Below are 21,923 nucleotides of genomic sequence, written 5' to 3'. Positions count from 1 at the left end.
GACTCTGCGCAAGTGCTTTTAAGTAATAAATATCGTCGCGGGGTCTAGCATAAACTGTTCTTATTCATCGTTCAGAAGCATCAATCTCTTTACCTGTTATTATTTTTAAGAACGGCAGGAAATTGGCGATAACGCTAGCTGGCTTCTTTATCTTTTACAGACTAGAAGTTTGAAGTTGTCATTTCTGTAATACAGTGTGAATGCGCGCTTTGTCACAATTCGCTCCCCGCCAGTCCAAGCAAACGAAAACTTGAGTTATAGGCTGCTGACAAGGCGTGGAATCCGAAGGGAGGGCGCGCGCACAGGGCTGTGGTGCCAGACGGGTACCGTATGCTGCGGAAGTTTTCGCTTTCACTCGTGTGACGTAGGGCGAATATGGAAATGAGCAGGGCACTTATTTGCGTTTTCCTGTGTCGTAGTTAAGGTACAGATTATGTTACTTTAAGCTGTTGTTCTACGCAGAATTCAGGCCGCATCCTATATCACTTATCAACCAAAACTTGGCGAGCATGCCGCACAACGTCAGCAAGTTATCTGTAAAGTCGAGTGAAAGGAACTATTTATAAGGTGCCTTTTGCTTTACTTTCATCCTTCACATAAAGCTCATTCTTCTGCGAGATGCTTTGAGCTGCGCAATTGATGATCGCGCTGCATGCTCATTGTGCGCTAATTTTTTAGTTCATTTGTTGACATTGTGATATATAAAAATTAAGGTGATTCGTTGTATGTCCGAGACTATATTGCATCATTTCACTTCAAGATTGTTGCTTGTAATCCCTGTGCATGTGCTATACTATTATGCTAGACTTAATAATGCTATTTGCTTCTCGATATATTACCGGTAAAGTTATTTTTCTTTAAAAGCCTGCAACGTTATATGTCGCTTAATTGCAATGGGAGATTTACGAAGAAAAAAGAAGCCTTACGATAATTAAGTTAGGACAGTGATAATTCGGCATAAAAATCAGTGTGTTTATACCGCACAGATGACTAGTGCTTTTTACTATGTGTGTGGGAATATTCAGTTTATTAAATGAATTATTTATTTAAACTAAAATGGAAAAATTGTTAAATTTGTTTAGGTGATCTTTTCAAATTTTAAATCTTGTTCGAAACATTCGATGTCAGTGCATGCGCGCTAACGCTCCTAGTGGTCTGTTTCTCAAAATAAACTCATTTGCAAGTGAACGTCTTTCCTGTTTTGGTCTCCTGTTTCCGCAGCACTTCAGCGTTCCGCTTTGCAAGGTAGAATATTCAAAATTTCGGCTAAAAATCGAGTAGTCTCGATTCGAGAGTTTGCTGTACGAAATTGTCGAATATTGGTTTCGTTCGAATACTACAAGGAACAACAGTTCTTGCAGCCTACAGACGAGAATGGCAGATGCAAACAGAAGCTCGTTATGATTGAATCTCGTTCAGCAGGTCCGCAGTTATTGTGCAGACGATCGAGTTCATCAACAAACACGCAGAGAAGGTCACTTATGCCCAATAGTCACCAGCTATTGGGTAAGCACGTCTAGTTTTAGGCAGACTATGTGTCCACTGTTTTGATTTAGATGGACAAATATGCGTATATTGTTTGACCAAACTCAATATTGTTTGGATTCCTTCAAAACGATGCTCGGCGCTGCAGTATTGCTTTTTGCTCCCTTTCAATGATCATTATACACTCTACTACATGCATTTGGTAGCTTCTGTTACTCCTTTATTTTTATTTTCAGTGTCATCGTGCACCAGATGTGATCTTACTGTATCACGGCATACATGTGGCAAATAATGTATGCAAGCCTTTTGTTGACGAACAGGCTCCCCGAAATTTTTCATTTCACTTTTTTAGAAATTGTAATGCGATGGTCGTCTTTCTCAAATTCTTGTTTTCGATTGCATTTAAAAATATACGATTCGAACGTCGCTGTAAATTGCTAGCGTTTTCCCTGCACTCATGACAAAGGAAACGCGGGCAGGAGGCGTCGGGGCGTGGTACCACGTGGCACACACGCTGGCGACGACACTGCCTTAAGACGACCGCCTTCTTGTGTATGGCTGTACAGCATCAAACTTCACTGACATTCAGTAAAAAACATGGATTTTTCTCTGCGACTTGCAAAAAGCTCTTTTCTTCCGCCTCCTGACCAAGCCTGCGCATGCGTCATGCGGAAAAGCCGACAGCACTCTGCAGCCACAGGACAGGACAACGTTTACTGCGCTGAGCCGGATCGCGAACCGTTAAAAATTTCTCCGAACCGGAACTGAGCCGAGAAGAAACCGGACTGCTCTGAACGCGAACCTGAACCGAACCGGCATTTTTTTCGGGTTAGAACCCTGGTTCAAACCAAGCCATCCTTCACGCCAGCAAAGTGAAGCCTTGTATTATTGCTATATGTTTAGCAAAAATATGACGTCCGCATTTTCAGTGTTCCTTTATACTTTACAAACATTGTATAACCTCAGCGCACGAAGGCGACGCACCGGCGTCGAATCCTAACCGTTTTTAACGGGGAGCAAATACTTTCTGGTCTTGCGTATATTGTGCATTATTATCACTTACAGCGCGCATTACAACACACTTGCTTCGTCTCTCTTCTGTGTCCGTGTTCTTAGTGCGTGCCGTAAGTAATGATAATGCAGGCGTAGCGATTCGCACAGCCCGCTGCCGTACTACATTTCCCCTTTGGCGTACCGCTATGCAGGTCAATGGCGCAGAAGAATAAGAAATCACTGCCGCTTGTAAGTGCGTGATGCAGCGGACTACACCGAAGCACTGCTCACCGGAATCAAAGACGATGAGCGACTGGTCGGTGTTGGGCCTCTCCTCGAAATCCAGGTCGACGGTCGCCGAGCCCTGGCGCGTGTAGCAGCGCACCGAGGAGCGCTGGCTGGCGTCGCCCGTGCGCACCACGGTCGCCGAGAGCGAGCCGGCCTCTTCGTCCACAACGTACTCCCCGTCCAGGAAGAACATCTTGGGCACTGCACCGTTGCCATGCAAGACCCTGCTGTGTGACACGAAGCAACTAACGCACCGTGACGTGTGATCGGCTCTACTCGTGCGCCGCATTTTGTTTAAACCCTACAAAACTAAGTGTCAAGACAACTGTCAGTTATCGTCTAAACAGCGCGTGGAACAGTATAGCGCTGAATGGATTTTATGTACTTCTAATGCTCTGGTTGCGAACGCTGCCGAGGTGTATAGGAACAGGCCCATCTATATACGCTGTTTGCTGCATGCTATCCTGCATGCACACTTGCTTCCCGTATGCCATCCTGCAGGGTTAAGCCAAACAAACCTTATCAAAGAATAAATTACACTTACTGCTAAATCATGTTAAGAATCCTTAACTTTGTTACGGGAAGGGCAGCAATAGACGACGGAAAATACCGTCGTTCCCGACGCGGTCATACCGTCGGACAGCGTGTCGTTGATGGAGACGACAGCGGTGGCCGGAGTGCCGACTGTCCCGTTGACGGGAGCGCGCAGCACCAGCTGGAAGGTCTCGATGAACTCCAGCTCGGGCTGGCCGTAGTCGTCGAGCAGCACCACTTCCACCGTCTGCGACGTCGAGCCGCTCGGGAAGCGCACCAGCTCGCCCACGGCGATGTAGTCGCTGCCGGCTGCACGAGAGAGACGCCACGCGCGGAGTTACAGACAGCTCAGGTGCAGGCGTAGCTGCGACTACCCTCTCTCGTTCACATTTATCCTCCCCTCGCGCCATTTCAAAAGTGATGCGGTGTGGTGCGATACATGATGAAGGATGCCTGTGCACGATTTTCAAACTAACGTGCTTTTCTAGCACTGTTATGCACCTAAAGCTGCGGCTGATGTTGCTGCTGGCGTATGAGACAACATTTTGATTTTCAAGCATCATATCGTTCGGTATTTTGGTTCAAAAGAACTGACTTTCTTCAGCATGAAAAGAAGGCAATGAACGAATAATTGCTTCGGACTGTAGAGACACGCTCTTAGAATGTCATCTCACAGGTAATCCTGTGATTGTAATCCTGTGAAATTTATCGTCCGCTTGGACACAGCAAAACCAGGTCAAGTGAAAGTGGAAGTTCAAGGGCAACCGGGAACGCGCACCTTGAGCACTGGGCGGAGACATCTGCTTCGAGCGCACCGTAACGGACGAGGCGACGCTCAGGTCTGGGCCATCTCGGAGCACGGTTACCTCGAAGCTCCCCGCGCTCTCGTCCACCTCGTAGTTGGCTTTCTCGAAGTAGAAGTACGGCACTGCAGTGGAAGGCAACGGATGGGAATGCGAACATTACGATCACCCGGGCCCCCGGAGTCGGCAAGGTGATATACAAGGAAATTGTGTCCCATAAGGATTCGTAATAAGCAACAGCTGCAGCTACGGAGAAAGCAAAACAAATTGAAATAACGGTCTCCGAAACGCTCTTGTGCTCCCGGTTTCGGAGCGACTGCAGCCGCACAGAGCGTGTAATACGTACTGTTCCTGCGCACTGTGTGATGAAAACCCCTACCACGTATACAATGGCAGAAGCTGCCTCTGCTTCTGTGGGAAATGGAAGGGAAAAGAATGACCGTCATAAAAACGATGGTGATCGTGGTTTTGGCACGTAAAACCCCATAATTTAAGGTTTTTAAAACGATGGTAATCACGCAGCTCATAGCTGCGCATTTATGTTTTTAGCTTTTCTTATTCTATAAATTTGGCGTCTGCGCCACATTTAGAAAAAGAAAAGGAAACGCTTCCGGGACGCAAACTCAGCAGCTGGATTCAAAACAGCGACCTGGCGACCTCCACGGGAGTAAGTTCCGGACAAGCTAACATCCAAGTCTGGAGATGGCATGCATATCAGGAGTGGCGCACACACCTCTGCCCACCAGAGGGCTTAATTACTGTACATTAAGTCTATCGACGTTGGCGATGATAGATTAGAGATAAAAAGCTTACGCTGCATGGAGATAGGTTGTACTAAAAGTAGCGGACCTAAAGTTAGTGGGCGCTGTCATGCTCGGACTTCGCACTGTTGACAACGTTAGGCTGTTTTAGCAGAGCGTTTTTGACGGTCCGCTCCGCTCAGCGGGCTAGCGGAAGCTCAAGTGCGCATGCGCGACCCGTTCAGCAGTGAGCGGGCGAGCGGACGGGAGCCTCCTCTCCGCTAGAAAGCTTTCTCAGCGGAGCGCGGCGAGCGCGTCAAGCGGGTCTAGCGAAGCAAAATGGCTGCCCCCAGTGCTGCTGGCCCGTCCACGAGGTCGTTTGAATCGGGATTTGTAAAGCGCAAACCTAGAGTACACTTTAGGAGACACGAAGATCTTCTATTCGGGAGGTTGTGGCCTGAACCCGTTTCAGAACCATGCCATGTGTGCACGTTTGTTTATGCGGACCACGTTTTAGGTGTACTGAAAGAGCAAAAAACCTTGTCTTGGCTACAACACAGCGTAACGGCTTTGTTAATGTAAGGATTACACACACACACATATATATATATATATATATATATATATATATATATATATATATATATATATATATATATATATATATATATAAGAACTGAAAATGCAATGTATTGCGTGAAATGCCTTCAGACACTTGAGCAATTCCAAATATATTATTTTATTGCGGCAATTCTTACAACTTGAATATTATGTTCATAGCGGTTTTACCTTCTGCGGCAAGGTGGCGCGTCAGGCAAGCACATGCCTTTCGGACGCAGCCGGGCGCTCCGCTAAAACTGATTCATCGTCCTCCGCTCCGCTAACTGTGAGCGGGTACGCGAGAGCGGACCGGACCGTCAAAAACGTTCTGCTAAAACACTCTGTTATCTCTTGGAAAGTCTTAGGGACCGTGCGCAAACTGCTTGCATGCGCTGCTTTTCAAGCTGTCTGATATTTTGACATTGCGGAACCATGAGGAAGAGCGTGTGCGCAAAGGCCGCACACATAGAACCAGTATTCTTATCGCTTTATCAGCCACGTATTATGCGCAGGCGTGGATCAGCCCGAGCGCATACCCGGAGTCACAAAGAGGGCAGGCAAATCTACGCTGAACACTGTCACTTAGAGACGTACGAGGGCCGTTACAGCCAAGAAGTTGCAAAAAGCTCGTGCGAGTGTGGTGCAAAAGACTGTCCAGCACTCTGTAGAAAATTTAAATCAACTTTCTACATTATTGACTTTAGGGCTTTCCCGCAATTGCGCATTGCCTGGCAGTATAGTGTTCATATACGCTTGGTAGAAATCCTTAGGTTGTAGCACCGATTACCAGTTACCCAACCCGGAAATGCGCTACGAAGTACATCATCGTCACAATTAACTTCATGCCACAATGCGCTATGGAGGCTTTTTGGTCGTATAATTGGAACATCGATAAATTTGAAAATAAATTTTAGGAATCTCCTCAAATATCGTCAGAGATAGTGCAAGTTTCATGTTTCCTGCTAAGTGGTGATGACTTCACAGCTGCTCGGCTATAACTCCACGATTGCTACATGCATCATAAAGTGAGTTGACCTAACCAAAAAACAAATGGTCAATCAAGTGTCGACGCTAAAGAATACAAGGTTAACGAATGTTGTGGTTCAAATGTTTTAATGATGGAATGTTGGTTATATATATTTATTCTGTCTGGTTTTCATGTCCATTATTCATTCATTTCGTATCCTATTCGTATCGTACTTCACGCGCAATTACGTCGACCTTGCCTCCTTTAGCGTGGACGCTTGGTCAACATTTTCATTTTTCAGCATTTGACACTATAGTGGGCCCCTCGCCTCGGCGTTCCGGTCGCTCTTTCACGCCACCGCGAGGCCTATTAGCTCCGACTGTTTACGGCTTCTTCAAAACAGACGCGCAAGGCTCGGGCGACGCACGCGCGCTGCCTGCTGCTCTACGCTCTTCCTGCTTCTCCGACCCACAGGTTCTTCTCCGTCCCGAACTTTAAACCGAACTCGGGCACTTCGCGGCATCTTGACAGCAGTTGGGTTAGATGACACTTGGCGGCGGAACGCCTGGGGGCGACTACGACACAAACACTCACATCCCGCCCTGCTTACGGCTAATTATGCTCCTCTTTGACTATATCCTTAGTTGCTGACTGATGCTGCATTTCGTAGTGAAGAGAAAGGTACCGTTTGATACCATTTTCATGTTCATAGGACAAGTCATTTAACCGGCGGCTTTTTTCTGGAGGTGGTTACATGATAGCCACATCTCAGATACATCAACCCTGTCTGAAGTCAGCTAAGAGGACTTTGTCTTGAAGAAGTAAATGGTAGAACACTCTACATCACCTAACAGAAATTTGCGACTTGTACGCATGTAATATCCGCCGCTTCAAGTAAACCACTTGAAGTAGTGGAATTGCGCTATCTGCCATTTGCGCTCAAAAAAAAAAAAACTCTTCGCACAACAAAATGAATTATACAGGTACATGTTATAATGTACCCTTTACAAAGCAACAAATAACCATAAATTTGGGGGTTAATGTCCTGAAACTTGTGCGTTAGTGTCTTTGATGGATGCAGTAGTGGAGGGCTCCTGCCTAATTTTGACTCCCTGGGGTTTGAACGTGCGCCTAAACCAACGTGCGCGGACGTTCTGGTATTTTGCCCTCATCGAAATTCGACCACCGTGACAGAGTATCGAACGCTCGACTTCGCGCTCACACTGGAGGCAACATTCACATTACAATGCGCCGGCAGGCCAGATGGTTCGATATGTTTAGCATGCAAAGCGCGCACAAACGACGGGCGAAAATAACACAGGGCACCCTTCGGCAGTCGTCCGTGCGCGCTGTGCGCCTCACGCAGACAGTTTCGCCTTGACGTTTTCGGAAATATTGCGCGCAATAAACCGAATATGAATCAGTTTTCTCTATAATTCAGATTTTAGCGCGCAGTATAAAAACTGGAGGCTTTAGACAGAAAGTCTGCACAGACCATCTCTGGGGTCAGCCGCGATGGTGACGACGATGGAGCCGTTCTCTCCGACCCGGCCGTTCTGCGGCAAAGCCAAGCTGACGGTGAAGTTCTCGGCCTCTTCGAAGAGGGAGTCGTCGATGATGGCAACGCGGCATGTTTTCTCGGCTTCGCCAGTGCGGAAGCGCACAAGGCTGCTTGGGTTCGGTGGTCTGGCTACGTAGTCTGAGTAGGATTCCAACGGTGACGGCTGGGTACCAGAGGCCGTTCCTGTTTGGTGAGAGAAGGTAAAGAGTCGTGTAAAGAGTCGCGCAGTGTTTTCTTCAGAAACATGCCAAGAGGGAAATGCATGCACGCCCTGCAAGATTAGGTGCTGGGCAACCCCATCATCTGCAACCAGAGTACACCACTACGCCACCCTTATTGTCACCAGGTGAGCTGACCTGTTTTCCTCGTACGTGTTTCACCCCATTTTCTTGTGTGCTTACTTCCAAGGAATGAATCAGTTGCTAAATGACGCGCTAAAGAGAGTCATATATCATCATTATTTACAAAGGATTCTTTGTATGAGACGCTGACGCGATACCACATTGTCATGAAGTAGTTCGGTGTTCGGAAGTTAGTTTGAAGCTGCTGAGCAAGTAAGCACTTCTGGGCAAGAAAACTACAAAATGACAGAGGAAAAGAAAAAGAAGTAGGCATGTATTGTAAGATCCAAATTAAGTACGAGCTGATGTACTGCTGCTTTCTTTATACACATATTTGCATTTATATCTATCTCGCGATGTTCCTCGGGATTGCATATCTCTGGCAAGCACGATTGTTGCATCGCTAGGCAAATCACTGTTCATGGCCCCACGGCGCACAACCGTAATCTTTCTCGCATTCCTGATCACAATGCGACCCTATTTGCCTCACAAGGACCTCAAGTTGCATTTTCAGGAGTTTTTCGACACCGTATTAAGGCTGCCTCCCAACCGGATATACACCAACATAAATATACCTTCATGTTCCTTGTGGTCTGTGTAGAAGTCCGATATGCACCAGACTATTAAAATATACTGAAAAAGGCCGATCACCCAAACATGCTTCTAAAATAGACAACGTTACTATTACTAAATTCGATATATTTGCACCGAGTGCACATTCATACCTCTGGGTTGTTCTCGTCCCCCAGTTCAACAGGCGTGATTGTCATTCTGGCTACGCTAATCACCATTCAGTTTAAACTGTCCTGTATAAAGACATCAACGTTGGCAGAGTTTGCCACAATGCGTGCTGCTGCAAAACACGTCCTACAAGAGCGACCTCGCCAATGGGCGATATTTTACGACTTTAAGGTAGTTCTTCAGAGCTGGCAATTCACCCTACATCACAGATGTTTCATAAGCACTTGGTATATGGGATAAGAGAGAATCACTACGAAACTCTAGATACCGGGCGCGAAATAATGTTTCAATGGCTTCCATAAAGCACTGTTATTGCTGAGGACGGCAGCCATTGTCAACTCCTGACTGAAAGCTTACCATTATCACTGAAAAGGAAGGTGTACAATCAGTGCATTTTACCAGTGCTGACACATGGGGCAGAGACTTGGAGACTGACAAAGAAGCTTGAGAAAAAGTTAAGGACCGCGCAAAGAGCGATGGAAGGAAGATTGCTAAGCATAACGTTGAGAGACAGAAAGAGAGCGGTTTGGATCAAAGAGCAAACGGGTATAGACGATATTCTAATTGACATCAAGAGAAAAAAAATGGAGCTGGGCAGGTCATGTAATGCGCCCGATTAGATAACCGTTGGACCAGTAGGGTTACAGAAGGATATCAAGAGAAGGGAAACGCAGTCGAGGACGGCAGAAGACTAAGTGGAGCGATGAAATTAGGAAATTCGCGGGCGCTAGTTGGAATCGGTTGGTGCAGGACAGGGGTAATTAGAGATCGCAGGGAGAGACCTTCGTCCTGCAGTGGACATAAAACAGGATGATGATGATGATTATTATTATTATTATTATTATTATTATTATTATTATTATTGCTGGGGATGGCTTAACCGACGAAGCTGTCCAGACCGCCCATGAAGGAACTTGAACAGTTCCGATAACCCTATCGAAAACTGACGCTGCATGCACGGGCGGAGCCAGGAGGGGGAGAGGCTTATGGGGCTTCAGCCCTCCCTCCCCCCCTCCCCCCGAAATTTCTCCGTGCTGTCATGCACCGCCGACCCTAACAACCCCCGGCGCCGGAAATCATTCTGGATTTCGTCTAGAAAGTCTTTTTTTCGCGCTCGAAAAGAAATTTCGGCAGGAACATTGCGAACCGGACTGGATTTCGTGGCAACGCCCATGCACCGGGAGTCACATAACGCAAGAGGGCCCATCCAAGCACAAAGTTTCAAGTGTTTCAAGGGCGGTTTGATGGCGAGCGAGCTCGTCGCGGCATCTCGCGGAGTCCGCGGAATTTACGGAGCGCATGGATTTCAATTCCGAAACCTTGTGGGTATAAAGTACTCAAACTTCTTATCCGAAAGGTGCATTGACATTTCCAAAGTCGTGCGTTAGATTTTCAATTCCGGAACTTTGTGGGTTTAATGGTCTTATAAGCATTTGACGCCAAAGGTGCATTGACATTTCTAAAGTCGTACATCGGACCATACAACTAGACAAAGCAAACCAACACACTATCAGACAAGTTGACAAAGCACGCAGCGAGGTCCGATAAGACGAAACGTTGTGGTGGTTCATTTGTGCCCTCGTGTCACAGAAAAGAATATCGACATTTTTTCCCTTGCGCCAAAGCATCCATGTCAAGAAACTAAAGCTATCAAAGGTAACTACGTTCTTAATTATTTTCCTACTTTGTCCTTTATTCGTGAGGACTCATTGAGCCTCTTCAATTTTCTTGTTCTCGCTAGCCGCAGGCTGCCAGAGCCAGCTTGCGTTTTTCTCGCACGTGTTTTTCACGTGTTGCCCCGAACAGCGCGCTGCGCACTTGGGTGCGCGTTTATTTTTCTCTATCGGAGTGTATTTTCCCCTGGCAGAGTTTTTGACGCTTCCCGACTAGCAGACAAGAAAAAGAAACAATGGTCGCTCGCCGCCATCCCTGTGGGGACTCAGTGAGCGCAATCTCTCCGGAAAGTCTTGTCTCGCCTGTGAAGGATACCGAGCAGTATGCGTATGGTCATCAGTAGACCGAGCGTCTCAGGTTTTCTACAATATTTCTTCAGTAGCCACATTAAGAGGAAGCATTAGCTCGGGTGCTCCTATCTAAATACATGTAAAAGGAGAAATCGTTTTTCTCGGCAACCATTGCACCAAACTTGATGATGTTTGTTGCATTGAAAATAAAACCATTAAATCTAGTGTCTGTTGGTTTTGAATATATAATTGATGTCGTTAATTCGTCACTAAAAATTGGCGAACATTTCAAACAGACTGGGATACATAGCGCAAAAAATGACACAGGGACAAGCAGGAACACAGGTATGTATGCATATGTACAAAAATGTAAACAAGGCTCTTGAATGACGAAGTTTCATTAAAATAGGTGTCCTCAACTTGTTCATCTCATGGCGTTTACATTTTTCATATCAGCGGCATGCACGTCCTGTGTTCCTGCTTGTCCCTGTGTCATTTTTTGCGCTTGGTATCCCAGTCTGTATTTATCCCACCAACACGCCCAAACTTCTTCAATGAGAAAATTTCAAGTTTTCCAAAAACGAAACTATAAAGTTTACAACTCAGTAACTCAGCAATGAAAAATGATATCGCAATTCAAATCTCAAGCGAACAAAACTGATATGTTGCACATGAATGTGGAAAAAAAATTAGTTATGTGTAAATACAGCTTTTGCATAACCCTTGTACACAACGTAACAAATTCATGTAACATATAAATTGACATGTAGAATTTGGCCACTTTGAATGAACTAATGGAATGAACAGTTATCGTGGTTCTCGTATATTTAGCAGAGCTCGTGCTTTTTATATGTGCCCTCGGTCGCGACTATAATTTCGGTGCAATTACTCACAATACACGACCGGTGACAGCTGTTTCTGCGCAATACATTGGAACAAAGGACAGCGTCATTGAGATTTTACCTGGCCTTTGCATATGTACAAAAATGTAAACAAGGCTCTTGAATGACGAAGTTTCATTAAAATATGTGTCCTCAACTTGTTCATCGCATGGCCTTTACATTTTTCATTTCAGCGGCATGCACTGCTTTTCTGGTTTCGAAGTGATATAGTTCTAACATTCGTGTGATATTTTATTTACCTATTATGTGGGCAAAAACATGGCATCATTGATATAAGTTATTTTGGGCACAAGTTTTCGGGTATACGAGTACATATATTCTTTTATGAAAAAATCCATATTTTACCTGTCTTGACACTGCATAGCGTTCAAGAATTCGTTTGCAGCATCTTTGACAATGGTAGTGCAGTTATTTATGTATTTGATCACTCGACAAATTCTATAAGGAGGAGGCCGAGCTGTCGTGAGCGCTCCCCCCCCCCTCCCTCCCCCGACCAAAATTTGTGGCTACGCCACTGGCTGCATGGAAACTTTATCACCTGGTTCAAATTATGCCGCACACTTTATTGAACGTCTCCTAGTCCCTCGAAGTGTTGTCTATATAAATTGGTCCCTTCATTCACACTGCAAATGCTATCTCGGATTTCCCGCTCTGAGGCGACACTGTTGTGCTGCCTCTGGCACGGAGTGGCACGTGTACAAAAGCTTACTCGTTAGGCATTGCAATGGGGGAGGGGGAGGGGGGGAACGCCCACGTGCGACTCTTGCGGAAGCGAAGCTACTGTCGAACGCTTTCCGTCATTTTGTTTCCGTTACGACGCCGAGCTTCGCGTTCTCCGGACGGCAATGAACCGGCTAGACCGAAGGCCATTTGAAAGGCGAAGATTCCTTGGACCATAAGCGTGTGCCTCGTCGGCGCAGAAACTAACGAGAGAGTTATTGGAGTTGCTGAAGTGGGGAAGTCTCTGCATACTCGGTGGGGAACATTACGGGTGCGCCGAGGCTGCCGCTGTTTGTCTCCCCTTCTTCCCTTTTCGTCCCCTATAACCCCTCTGCCCAGGCAGGGCAGCAAGGCTGGCGCGCGTCTTCCGATTGAATTGCCCGTTTCTTCCCCCCTTCCTTTCTTCTGCACCGCAATTTCGAAGACACGTGGTCTCCCTGCTTACCGGGATGCGTGACGCAGAGCACGCCGATGTCCATCGTGAGGTCGCCGCGCCTGCGGATGGTCAACAGCACTTCTCCGCTGTCCTCGTACACGGTCACGTTGGTCTCGGCAAACGACATCGTCGGCTCTAGAACGACCGAAAGGAGACAGCGTTAAAAGCAGAAGCTTCTCACGAGATATCCGAGGCAAGAAATTAAGCTTGAGCTGTGTCAGCTCTGATTCGTGTCTCGTTGTCATCTTGCTAATCATTCTGATCATGCATAGTAACGATGTCTCGATTAATGGCTGAATGAATTAATGCCAATTTCTCGGTTTTATCTTGAATCCCGTCAAGTATTGCTGCTTTTTCAGCATCCTAAGCATCATAAGGTAAACCACAACCAACGTGTGGTTTACCTTATGTATAAAATACGTTCACGGTGTAAGGCGGCTACCTACCGACAAGAGACGAACGCATTCTACAGCGGGAACAAATTCTGGCATGCCGTTGAGAACACTGAAGTGAACGTGCTTGCGTAAGCGAAACGAACTAGGTTGTTCTTTCGATGGATGACTCACGTTTTCTCCTCGCGCTCGTACAATAAAATTGCTGCGAGCATTCGCGGGAAATTCTCTGCGGGTGCGGAATAAGAAGAGGAAGGGAGAAAAGAGGCCATCTTTCACTGGGCCGCACCGTCCTCTGCGTCGTTCAAGGAGACCACAGCTTTGTCCGGAGACTCGGTGGCGGCCATGAGCGCCTGGCCCAGCACCACGAGGAACTCCTCGCGGCGCTCGAAGGACGCGTCGTCCAGCAGCCGCAGCCGCCATTCAGCCTCGGCCTGGCCCGGGTTGAACTGCACCTGGCGGGCGTACGACGCGCTGAAGTCCGTGCCTTGGCGGGCGCTCAGGTTTCGCGCCGAGATCCCTGTGACAGTTACAAAGAAGCCGAGACCGAGGGAGAGAGAGAGAAAAAAATTAATAAATACGCCAGCTTATGCAAAAAAAAAAACTGGCTCGTAAGGAACACGCAGGACTCCATCGAACTCCATCAGATTATTATGCGAAGCATACTAGCCGCACAACCACGCTCTTCCTTGCTGCGCCGCGCGCGGCCGCGTAGCTACCATATGACGTCATAACAGCTGCAAAAGCGGAGACTCAACTCGTGCGCTCGCTTGCGGCCGCGTAGCTACATAGCCGGGTCTCAGCTCGTGCGCTCGCTTGCATGAGTTGTTTCTTCGTCTACCCGAACCAAATATAGCCAAGCAACAGCAGATCACCAGGCTAAACAGTGGTTCAACAACTAAAATAAAGGCTAGTATGCTTCGCATCCTGGGCTTAACCTTAGCTAAGCGACAGCCATTTTTTTGCCTGCTTCTCGATCAGTCAGTGCACGAAATGTATAACGTAAATAAAAACCTAAGGGCAAACCTCGAAGCGATTCGCACCAATGAAAGGGCAAGCAAAATAATTAAATTGAAAGAGTGTTAGATAGACCACAAAGTGTGTTGTGTTCTACAACGTAGTAAGGCGAGGATGAAACTCTTTGCTAAACTTGATCGACATTACCATTTGATTTAATTTTTCTCCTGCGAGTGCAAGCGCTAAACAACATCGACAAAGCGGCCTTTGCCTAAATGTAGTAAATTATACTATGACTCACGAATACAGTTGTGCGCAAAAAATTATCGAGGGAAAAGCAACTTTGCACGAAGAAGCTTGCGCAGAATTTGTAGCAGAGGAGCACAGCCTTTTTGTTTACTTCTTCAACACGTCGCAAGCGTAGATAGGTGAAGCGCATGGAATAGTTAAGACTTGTATATACAGGGTGTTCCAGCGAATACTTTCAAAAATCTTTAAAAGTTGCCTGTGGCACATATCACAATTCTATTTCATGAGCTGCTCTGCTCGAAGCGGCGGACAATACTTGCAGAAGAAATCGAGAACCAAAATGGACTAAATAATAAACATTTACTAATTAAGCTTTAAACAATTACATTATGGCCCATATTGCAATTTACAAATTCTAGCCGTGGAGTTGGCAAGGCGTGTCCACTTGGAACGAATTTTCAAGGTGACACCAGTTTCGATATATAAATTCCCGAACTTTGCGGAGAAAGGCATTGACGCTCAAGTTAATTTGTGAACGAAACGTTGTTTCATGCACTGAAGCACACATTAGCTGGAACGCCAATGCATTTCTCCGCAAAGTTCTGGAATTTATATCTCGAAACTGGTGTCGTCTTGGCAATTCGCTCCAAGTGGATCCGCCTTGCGAAGTCCGCTGCTAGAATTTGTAAATTACAGTATGGGTCATTAGATAATTAGCTAAATGTTAGTTAGCAAATTCTTGTTAATTAGTCGATTTCGCATTTCGATTTTTTGTGCAAGTAGTGTCCGCCGCTTCGAGTAGACCGGCTCATAAACTGTAACTGAGCAATCTGCCACAGCCAACCTTTAAAAAATTTTTGAAAGTGTTCGAAGAAACACCCTGTATATCCCTACCCTGCGTGTTTCCGTTAAAAACACACTTTTCATTGGAGTTGCACTCTGTGTTTGTCTTCGCGTTATTTGTGCACGTCATTTCAAGTTTACGTGTCAAGATGCGACAGAAGCCCCTTCCCATCCCAAAAAAACTGCACTTTTAAATTACACCGATTGCACCATTTCGACGGTGCCAACAGTTACACTGCCATCGAATGATTAACTTCATTCCCGTCCTTTCCGGAGTTCAGTAACCGCTGTATTGACACAAAATGGGAGTACTTCTGCACACACTCGTCAGGAAGACGAGAAACCATGAAAGGAGGGGAAATGCGAGCCCGAGGTAGTTGCGTGCCACTCGCGCCGTTAGCAACCAAGTGTTCGCACCGACGAACGCCGTCTCTCCCAGGTGTCCCCTCCGGCGCAGTGTCACCACCAGGTGCGAGTCGGTCTCGTTGACGACGTACCGCTCGCGAGCCAGCGAGATCCACGACCAGCGAAGGTCGAACTTCTGCGACCGCAGCTCGTTCTTTCCTGCGGAGAATGCGGCAACGTGAGAAAAAAAAAAGAGACAGAATACAAAGCTCGAATAGCCGCTCGGTTGCTTGTAAGTTGGGAAAATAGGTTAAAAAAGGCAGGGACCATGGCTGACAACAGAGAAAACAACATCGGGACAAGAGGAAAGTATCCCAAAGCGTTACAAAGGACCCTAACTCTACAGGCGTAGAGTGTCAGCCTTGTTGGCACGACATCTTCGCTAGCATTTAGCGCAAGAACGTCAAAAAAATCACGTACAGCAGACGACACACACGCACCAGCGCTCGTAATGTCATTCTCTACCCGGTGTTGTGTTTTACAAAGAATATACTTAACTTTTAAAGATCGCCTATGGTAGATAGCACAGTTTTAGAAGGACTAGAGCTGGATTACTCCAATAGGTGGACATTACTTGCAGAAGAAATCACTAATGAAGCTTTTGACTAATTACTATACAGCACTTATTGCAATTTGCGAAATGTAGCCGGCGAGTTCACAAGACACCACTTGAAACGAATTCTCAGGATGACACCAAGGACGAGATATATAAGCGCCGTGAGACCTGTGGTCAAATTGCACCGCTGTTCCATTTACTTTCACAATAAAACGCTGTTTTATGCATTGAAGGGCAAAAATAGCTGGGACGCCAATCTGTTTCATCGTACACTTTGGGAATGAATATCCTAAAACTGGTGTCACCTTCAAAACTAGTAGGTTAAGGCTTTCAAACTCACCGGATACAATTCGCGAATTGCGATATGTCCCATAAGGTAATTAGTTAAACATTTCATTAGTGAAATTTTGTTTATTATACCAATTTGCATTTCTTATTTTTCGTGTAAATAACGTTAATCTCTCAGGGTAAACCAGCTCAAGAACTAGAACTGTGCTATACGCCATCGGCGAGTTTTAAAACTCCGTTCAGCTAGTCCGAGCAATGCGGCAGACCTTGGTATTCCATGTTTAATAACAGTACAAGTGCACAGAAAACATGGACCAAAAAACGCATACATACACGCACACACGCACACAGACGCTACTTCCAACAATTTATTTTGTGATCCCGACGCTGCTTTTTGTACAACGCATAATCTGAGCACATCAGCGCGCAGAGCTCCAAGTCACCACGAGTCAACATTTCTACACGAGCGAGGATGGCACATCCAGAAAATAAAATTATTTCATAGTCAGCGTGATCGAGGCCATGATTACGCACACTTCAACCACCTTTTCTGTTTCTTCTGCGTCTGTAATTTCTGTTGTAAGCTGATTCCTATTTCGGCGAACAATTTTGCAGGTGTGAAGCAAGGGAACGCAACCGCAATTTGTGGCGATTCTCTGTAAGAGTTGCGCTTGCGTTCCCTCTTTTTGCTCAGACTGATGGGAGACATTGAGCGTAATTGATATCAACGAAAGGGTAGGAAAAAAAATCACTTCTCATTAGAATTACATTACTAAAAGGAAGAGGTCCGGACACCGACCAACATGGTTTAAAATAAATATTTACGTTTCGGCTCCCTCACGTGAGCCTTGCTCACAATGACTCACAAGCGGCAGAGCTGGCGCCCCTTTTATTTGTGGCTCAAAAAAAGTGACTAAGGCACCTGGCATACATGGTCGGCAGATTGCCTTCGTTGCGATTAAGAGTTGTGCGCCGTGGTTTGGATGATTAGGGACTCAAGATAAAGACGCGAAGAATGATTTGGTTCCTTGGCAATCACGCGAGATTTCTCCCAGTTAATCGTATGTGACGTGTTGCACAATGTTTGGCCAAGGTATCCGGCGCAATGTGCCGTTTATGGACGTCATTCCTGTGCTGCTTAAGTCTTGTTTTGAAGTTGCCTGTTTCACCGACGTAGGCATACCGACAGTCCGCACACGGAATGACATACACCACGCCTGGGAACTTGACCATTTAGAAAGGGTCTTTCACCTGCACGAGCTCGTGTCTAAGTTTCCGGGAGGGCACGTGCGCAGCCTGCACGTCATATGACCGCAGGACGCGTGCAAGAGTCTCGCTTATGCCGGGGACATGCAGAATCGAAGCCCGTTTTTGGGGGGTCCAGGCTGGCTGGGTACTGCGCGAGCCAGTTAACACCCTGCTGAATCAATGGAGTACTCAAGGTACCCACAAGTCGTCAATCAGAAGCCGTCAATTACATTTTGTGCCGTTTTCGTGCCCAGCTGAGCGAGCCACCACCATTCCGAACCCACCTTAATACCCTTTCCTTCACCCTGCAACACACGAGCAAGCTCGAAACTAAGCTAATTGAACTTTAACAGGGTCTAAAATTGTGACACAACGACACTTTCAGAACTCGTGTGAAGAGAGGAACCCTTTTAACAGACGCATCCAACATAGCGGTTGTAGCTGCACCGCATATACATTACGCACATATCATGATGCCTCAATAAAAAAAAAAAAATTGGGCAGTTTGCATTAGTGGTGCAACGCTGGATCACAGCGGAGCTAGTTGCGGCTTTTGCTAAGTATTGCTAGGTTTTGCTAAGTTTTGCGATGTTATACATGACTCGGGTAGGTTCATACTAAGTGTTGCCAAGTTTTGCTAAGTTTTGCGAGGTTATGCGTGGCTTAACTAGGCTCATACTAAGTGTCCCTAAGATTTGCTTAGTTTCACCAAGTATATGCGAGGTCATACAAGGCCAAGCCGGTAAGCCACACAAGCCCCAGCAAGTCACACGCATAGAAGCCACAGTACGTGCATCACAATCTGTTATGTACAGTGTTATGTACAGTTCTTCAGTACTAATCGTCATCATCGTCGATCTGGTCCTCATCTTCGACGTCCGACCGTGGTCGTGGTCGGTGGTGTCGGGGAAGGCCTCGCGAAGCACTTGCAAGGCAGAGCTCTTCTCTTCAACGTTCCGCACCTAGCTCACCGTGGAGAGATTCACGTCGAACCAGAGCCGCTTACAGACGCGGCAGCTGCGCCCGAACTCTACGCCGAGGAATTCGCGCTGGAAGCGGCCGTTCGCACCTCCCACGGATTTGCGGGCTTGGCGTTGGAAGTTCTCGGTGACGCGCAGGCCTAGAACCGATTCCCGGCGGCGCCGAGCATTCAGTCGGCAGCGTTAGTTGCCTCTGGCCCGATACTCGGGATCCTCGGCTCGGCGACGGCGTTTGTCGGCGGCGGCCTCGGCGCGATGGGCAGGATCGGCTCTCCTTCGTCGATCGTACTCCCGCTGAGCCGCGCGCCAAGCTTCCTTGTAGGTCACAGACGCGGCAGCTGTGCCCAAACTCTGTGCCTAGAAATTCGCGCTAGGCCGTGAAAACGGTGGATGATTAAAGAAGGAATAGAACTGAGGAAACGTAACGCTTGCACTATGCCGGCCCAAAATGCATATGTAGCCGTGTACTGTGTGCCATTCATGCGCGTCGTCTGGGTACGATGACGCGAGCATAGGACAGTGGCTCGACGCCCTCAGCAGCTAATGGAAGCGCGAAAACACTTTAGGATCCGGAAAGGGCAGCGACGGCGGCTCTCTCTCTCGCCCTCGCACAGCCCGCGGTCGATGAGGCAAGTAATTCACGCGGGGCCCTTCTCGGGCCGGCGTTTGAACGAGTGCCTGTCGAACAGGCGCTGGCCGAGATTGGGCGCGTGCCGCATAAGCGGAGCTGCCACCGTTTCTCAGCCGAGGCCGCCGTGGGCCGGGCCGAGACGGAAGCTCCAGGATGCAATACTGTCCGCTCGAAAGGGGAGCGCGGCGGCAAATGGCCATTCCGCCACAATGGCCTCCGCGCCCGCGCACCTGCGTTCCACTGCGCGTGTTCAAAGGAGGCCGCGCCGTCATTTGTCTCGGGCCTCACACGGCACGGACCACATTGTGACTCCCCGCTGTCGGCCGCGGCAATTAATTGAGCGGCCTCCGCGTAGCTGCCAACCAAGCATGCGCTCTGCGCCGTATCGGACAGCACTACGCGCTTTGGTTTCAGAGAAACGCGCCCACCGGCAAATCGCAAACGGCGATTGGCCAAGCCGATGTAGACAAGCCACTATAGTAGCCCGGGGCCGCAGTGCTGAATAAATTACCACGCGTTTGTTAAGCCTTTTGAATTGGGGTGCGTTACACACACCACCTACGAGGAAATTTTTTCGGATAGCGACGGCACTATACATGCCTGTTCGATATGAGACGAAAACAAAAAATGTGGTGCTATGTCATTCGTTGGGTATCCACGTGATACATTACCATACCCGTTCTGCTATAGCTTCATCTCTTAAACCAGTTACATAGAAGTGGGTTTTGAACGTCAGAGTAGAAGATCCCTCGTGCACGCTTAACTAGTTTGCTTTTGTTAAGCAACTCGCTCTGAGCACACATGCACGTCGACAAAATTGTTATTCAGCTGACCAACCTCTGAAAACATTTAGGTTCTACATGTACTCCAATATGCCACTGTAATGGTGGCGTCGTGATTATTAGCGAATGACGTTATCTTCGCCAGGTTAGTGTATGCTCATTCATATTGAGGGTTTCGGCACATCGCATCAGGGAAAGATGACCTAGGCTAGGGTGCATGGCTTTTGGCCACGTTGATGATCTTGCTGGGTGGTGAAGCGGGCGCGACGACGTTGCCAGAGACACACAGACGCAGCTATCTGCGCTTAGAAATCGACCAAAGTCATAGAAAACGCTTTCGGCATCCCAGAAGCCCACGGCCATATGTATAACTGCGGGAAATTGATTACCGCTGCGGAATTTGTCTACAATGCATGTGTTGATTGGGTTGCAATTTCTTAAACATCTTTTGATGTTTGTATCTATTTCCGAGTCATATAGACACCATCAATTCAATGGTAAATACCAAGGTTGCTGATGTCTTCTTTGGCATGCCATTTAATAGAAACCTGTACATCAGAGGATACCTCCTGTACGGCTACATTGATTCTTTTGTGTGTGTGTGTTTGGAGAGGCGACGCGCAATCTGTTCGATCAATATGACTGTCAATACCCGCACGAGATATACTAATGCCACGCACTACCAAGTGCCCCTACTTAAGCACTTCAAGCTGTGCACAAAAAGCGATTCCTCAGTAAACCTTCGCAGGAACTAAAATGCAAAATACTTATTGAACTGAAGCATACTAGATTCGCATTATTATATATTGCTGTCACTGCATGTTCAATTTGATGAAGTCTCATTAATTTTATTTTGCACAAGTGAACTATTTTACGTAGCAAAATATTTCGGTATTTGAGGCAACCAGTGGCAATTTATTTTTTCTTCTACAGTGAAGGGAAGCAGACGTGAGCTAAAAGAAATAATACTGTCCAAAAGCCCTCACGGTGAGCTGCAATAAATTAACATAGAAAGCCACTCTAGCCTGACATAAAAAAAAAGAATATATGTAGCTTCATCGGCAGCGCGGCTTATGTCGACACACAAGGAAAATGCTACAAAATAATGAACTGATCGAGTGCACGGCATGAACTACTAGAGCGTGAAATGCAAACGAACATGTTTTTGCGTTGCTGTTTTGATACAAGCCGTTTGTTGCGGGTAAAACGCTTGCTACATTGAAACGGCAGAAATTGCTAGCTGAACGCAGACGTCAAATCAGGTGCTTCTGCTGAATCGTTCAAGGGCGACAAATACGCGCCCAACCTATTTTTTTTCCTATGTCCAGCGGTGCGCACGCGATCAAAGTTCGGCCTCGATTGCTTACGCAGTGGGCCGCCACGTTCTACTCACAACGCACGCTAAGGACAGTTATGACGCGTCATGATGTCTACTCAATAGCATAGCTACTACCGTGGGTGTACAATGGCTGGGATCGTGCCGTGTCCCTGATTAATAAAGCTGGTTGTTTTGTCAA

General features: G+C 47.0%; 1 protein-coding gene across 2 annotated transcripts in view; it reads right to left on the bottom strand.

The window, feature by feature from the left end:
* The window catches only part of LOC135895995 (FRAS1-related extracellular matrix protein 2-like), a 215,392-nt gene that overhangs the window by 34,022 nt on the left and 159,447 nt on the right, over window positions 1–21,923 (bottom strand). For both annotated transcript variants that reach the window (XM_065424268.2, XM_065424269.2), the window contains exons 3-9: window positions 15,934–16,080; window positions 13,757–13,987; window positions 13,085–13,210; window positions 7,906–8,154; window positions 4,079–4,228; window positions 3,400–3,609; window positions 2,770–2,967 (exon numbers count right to left, since the gene is read on the bottom strand). In XM_065424268.2, coding sequence (XP_065280340.2) covers window positions 2,770–2,967; window positions 3,400–3,609; window positions 4,079–4,228; window positions 7,906–8,154; window positions 13,085–13,210; window positions 13,757–13,987; window positions 15,934–16,080 — 1,311 coding nt within the window. The remainder of the gene's footprint in view (window positions 1–2,769; window positions 2,968–3,399; window positions 3,610–4,078; window positions 4,229–7,905; window positions 8,155–13,084; window positions 13,211–13,756; window positions 13,988–15,933; window positions 16,081–21,923) is intronic.

The sequence above is a fragment of the Dermacentor albipictus genome, chromosome 3 (genome assembly GCF_038994185.2).
Source record: "Dermacentor albipictus isolate Rhodes 1998 colony chromosome 3, USDA_Dalb.pri_finalv2, whole genome shotgun sequence".
NCBI classification, from domain to species: Eukaryota; Metazoa; Arthropoda; class Arachnida; order Ixodida; family Ixodidae; genus Dermacentor; species Dermacentor albipictus.
This window is presented reverse-complemented; position numbering and strand designations above follow the sequence as displayed.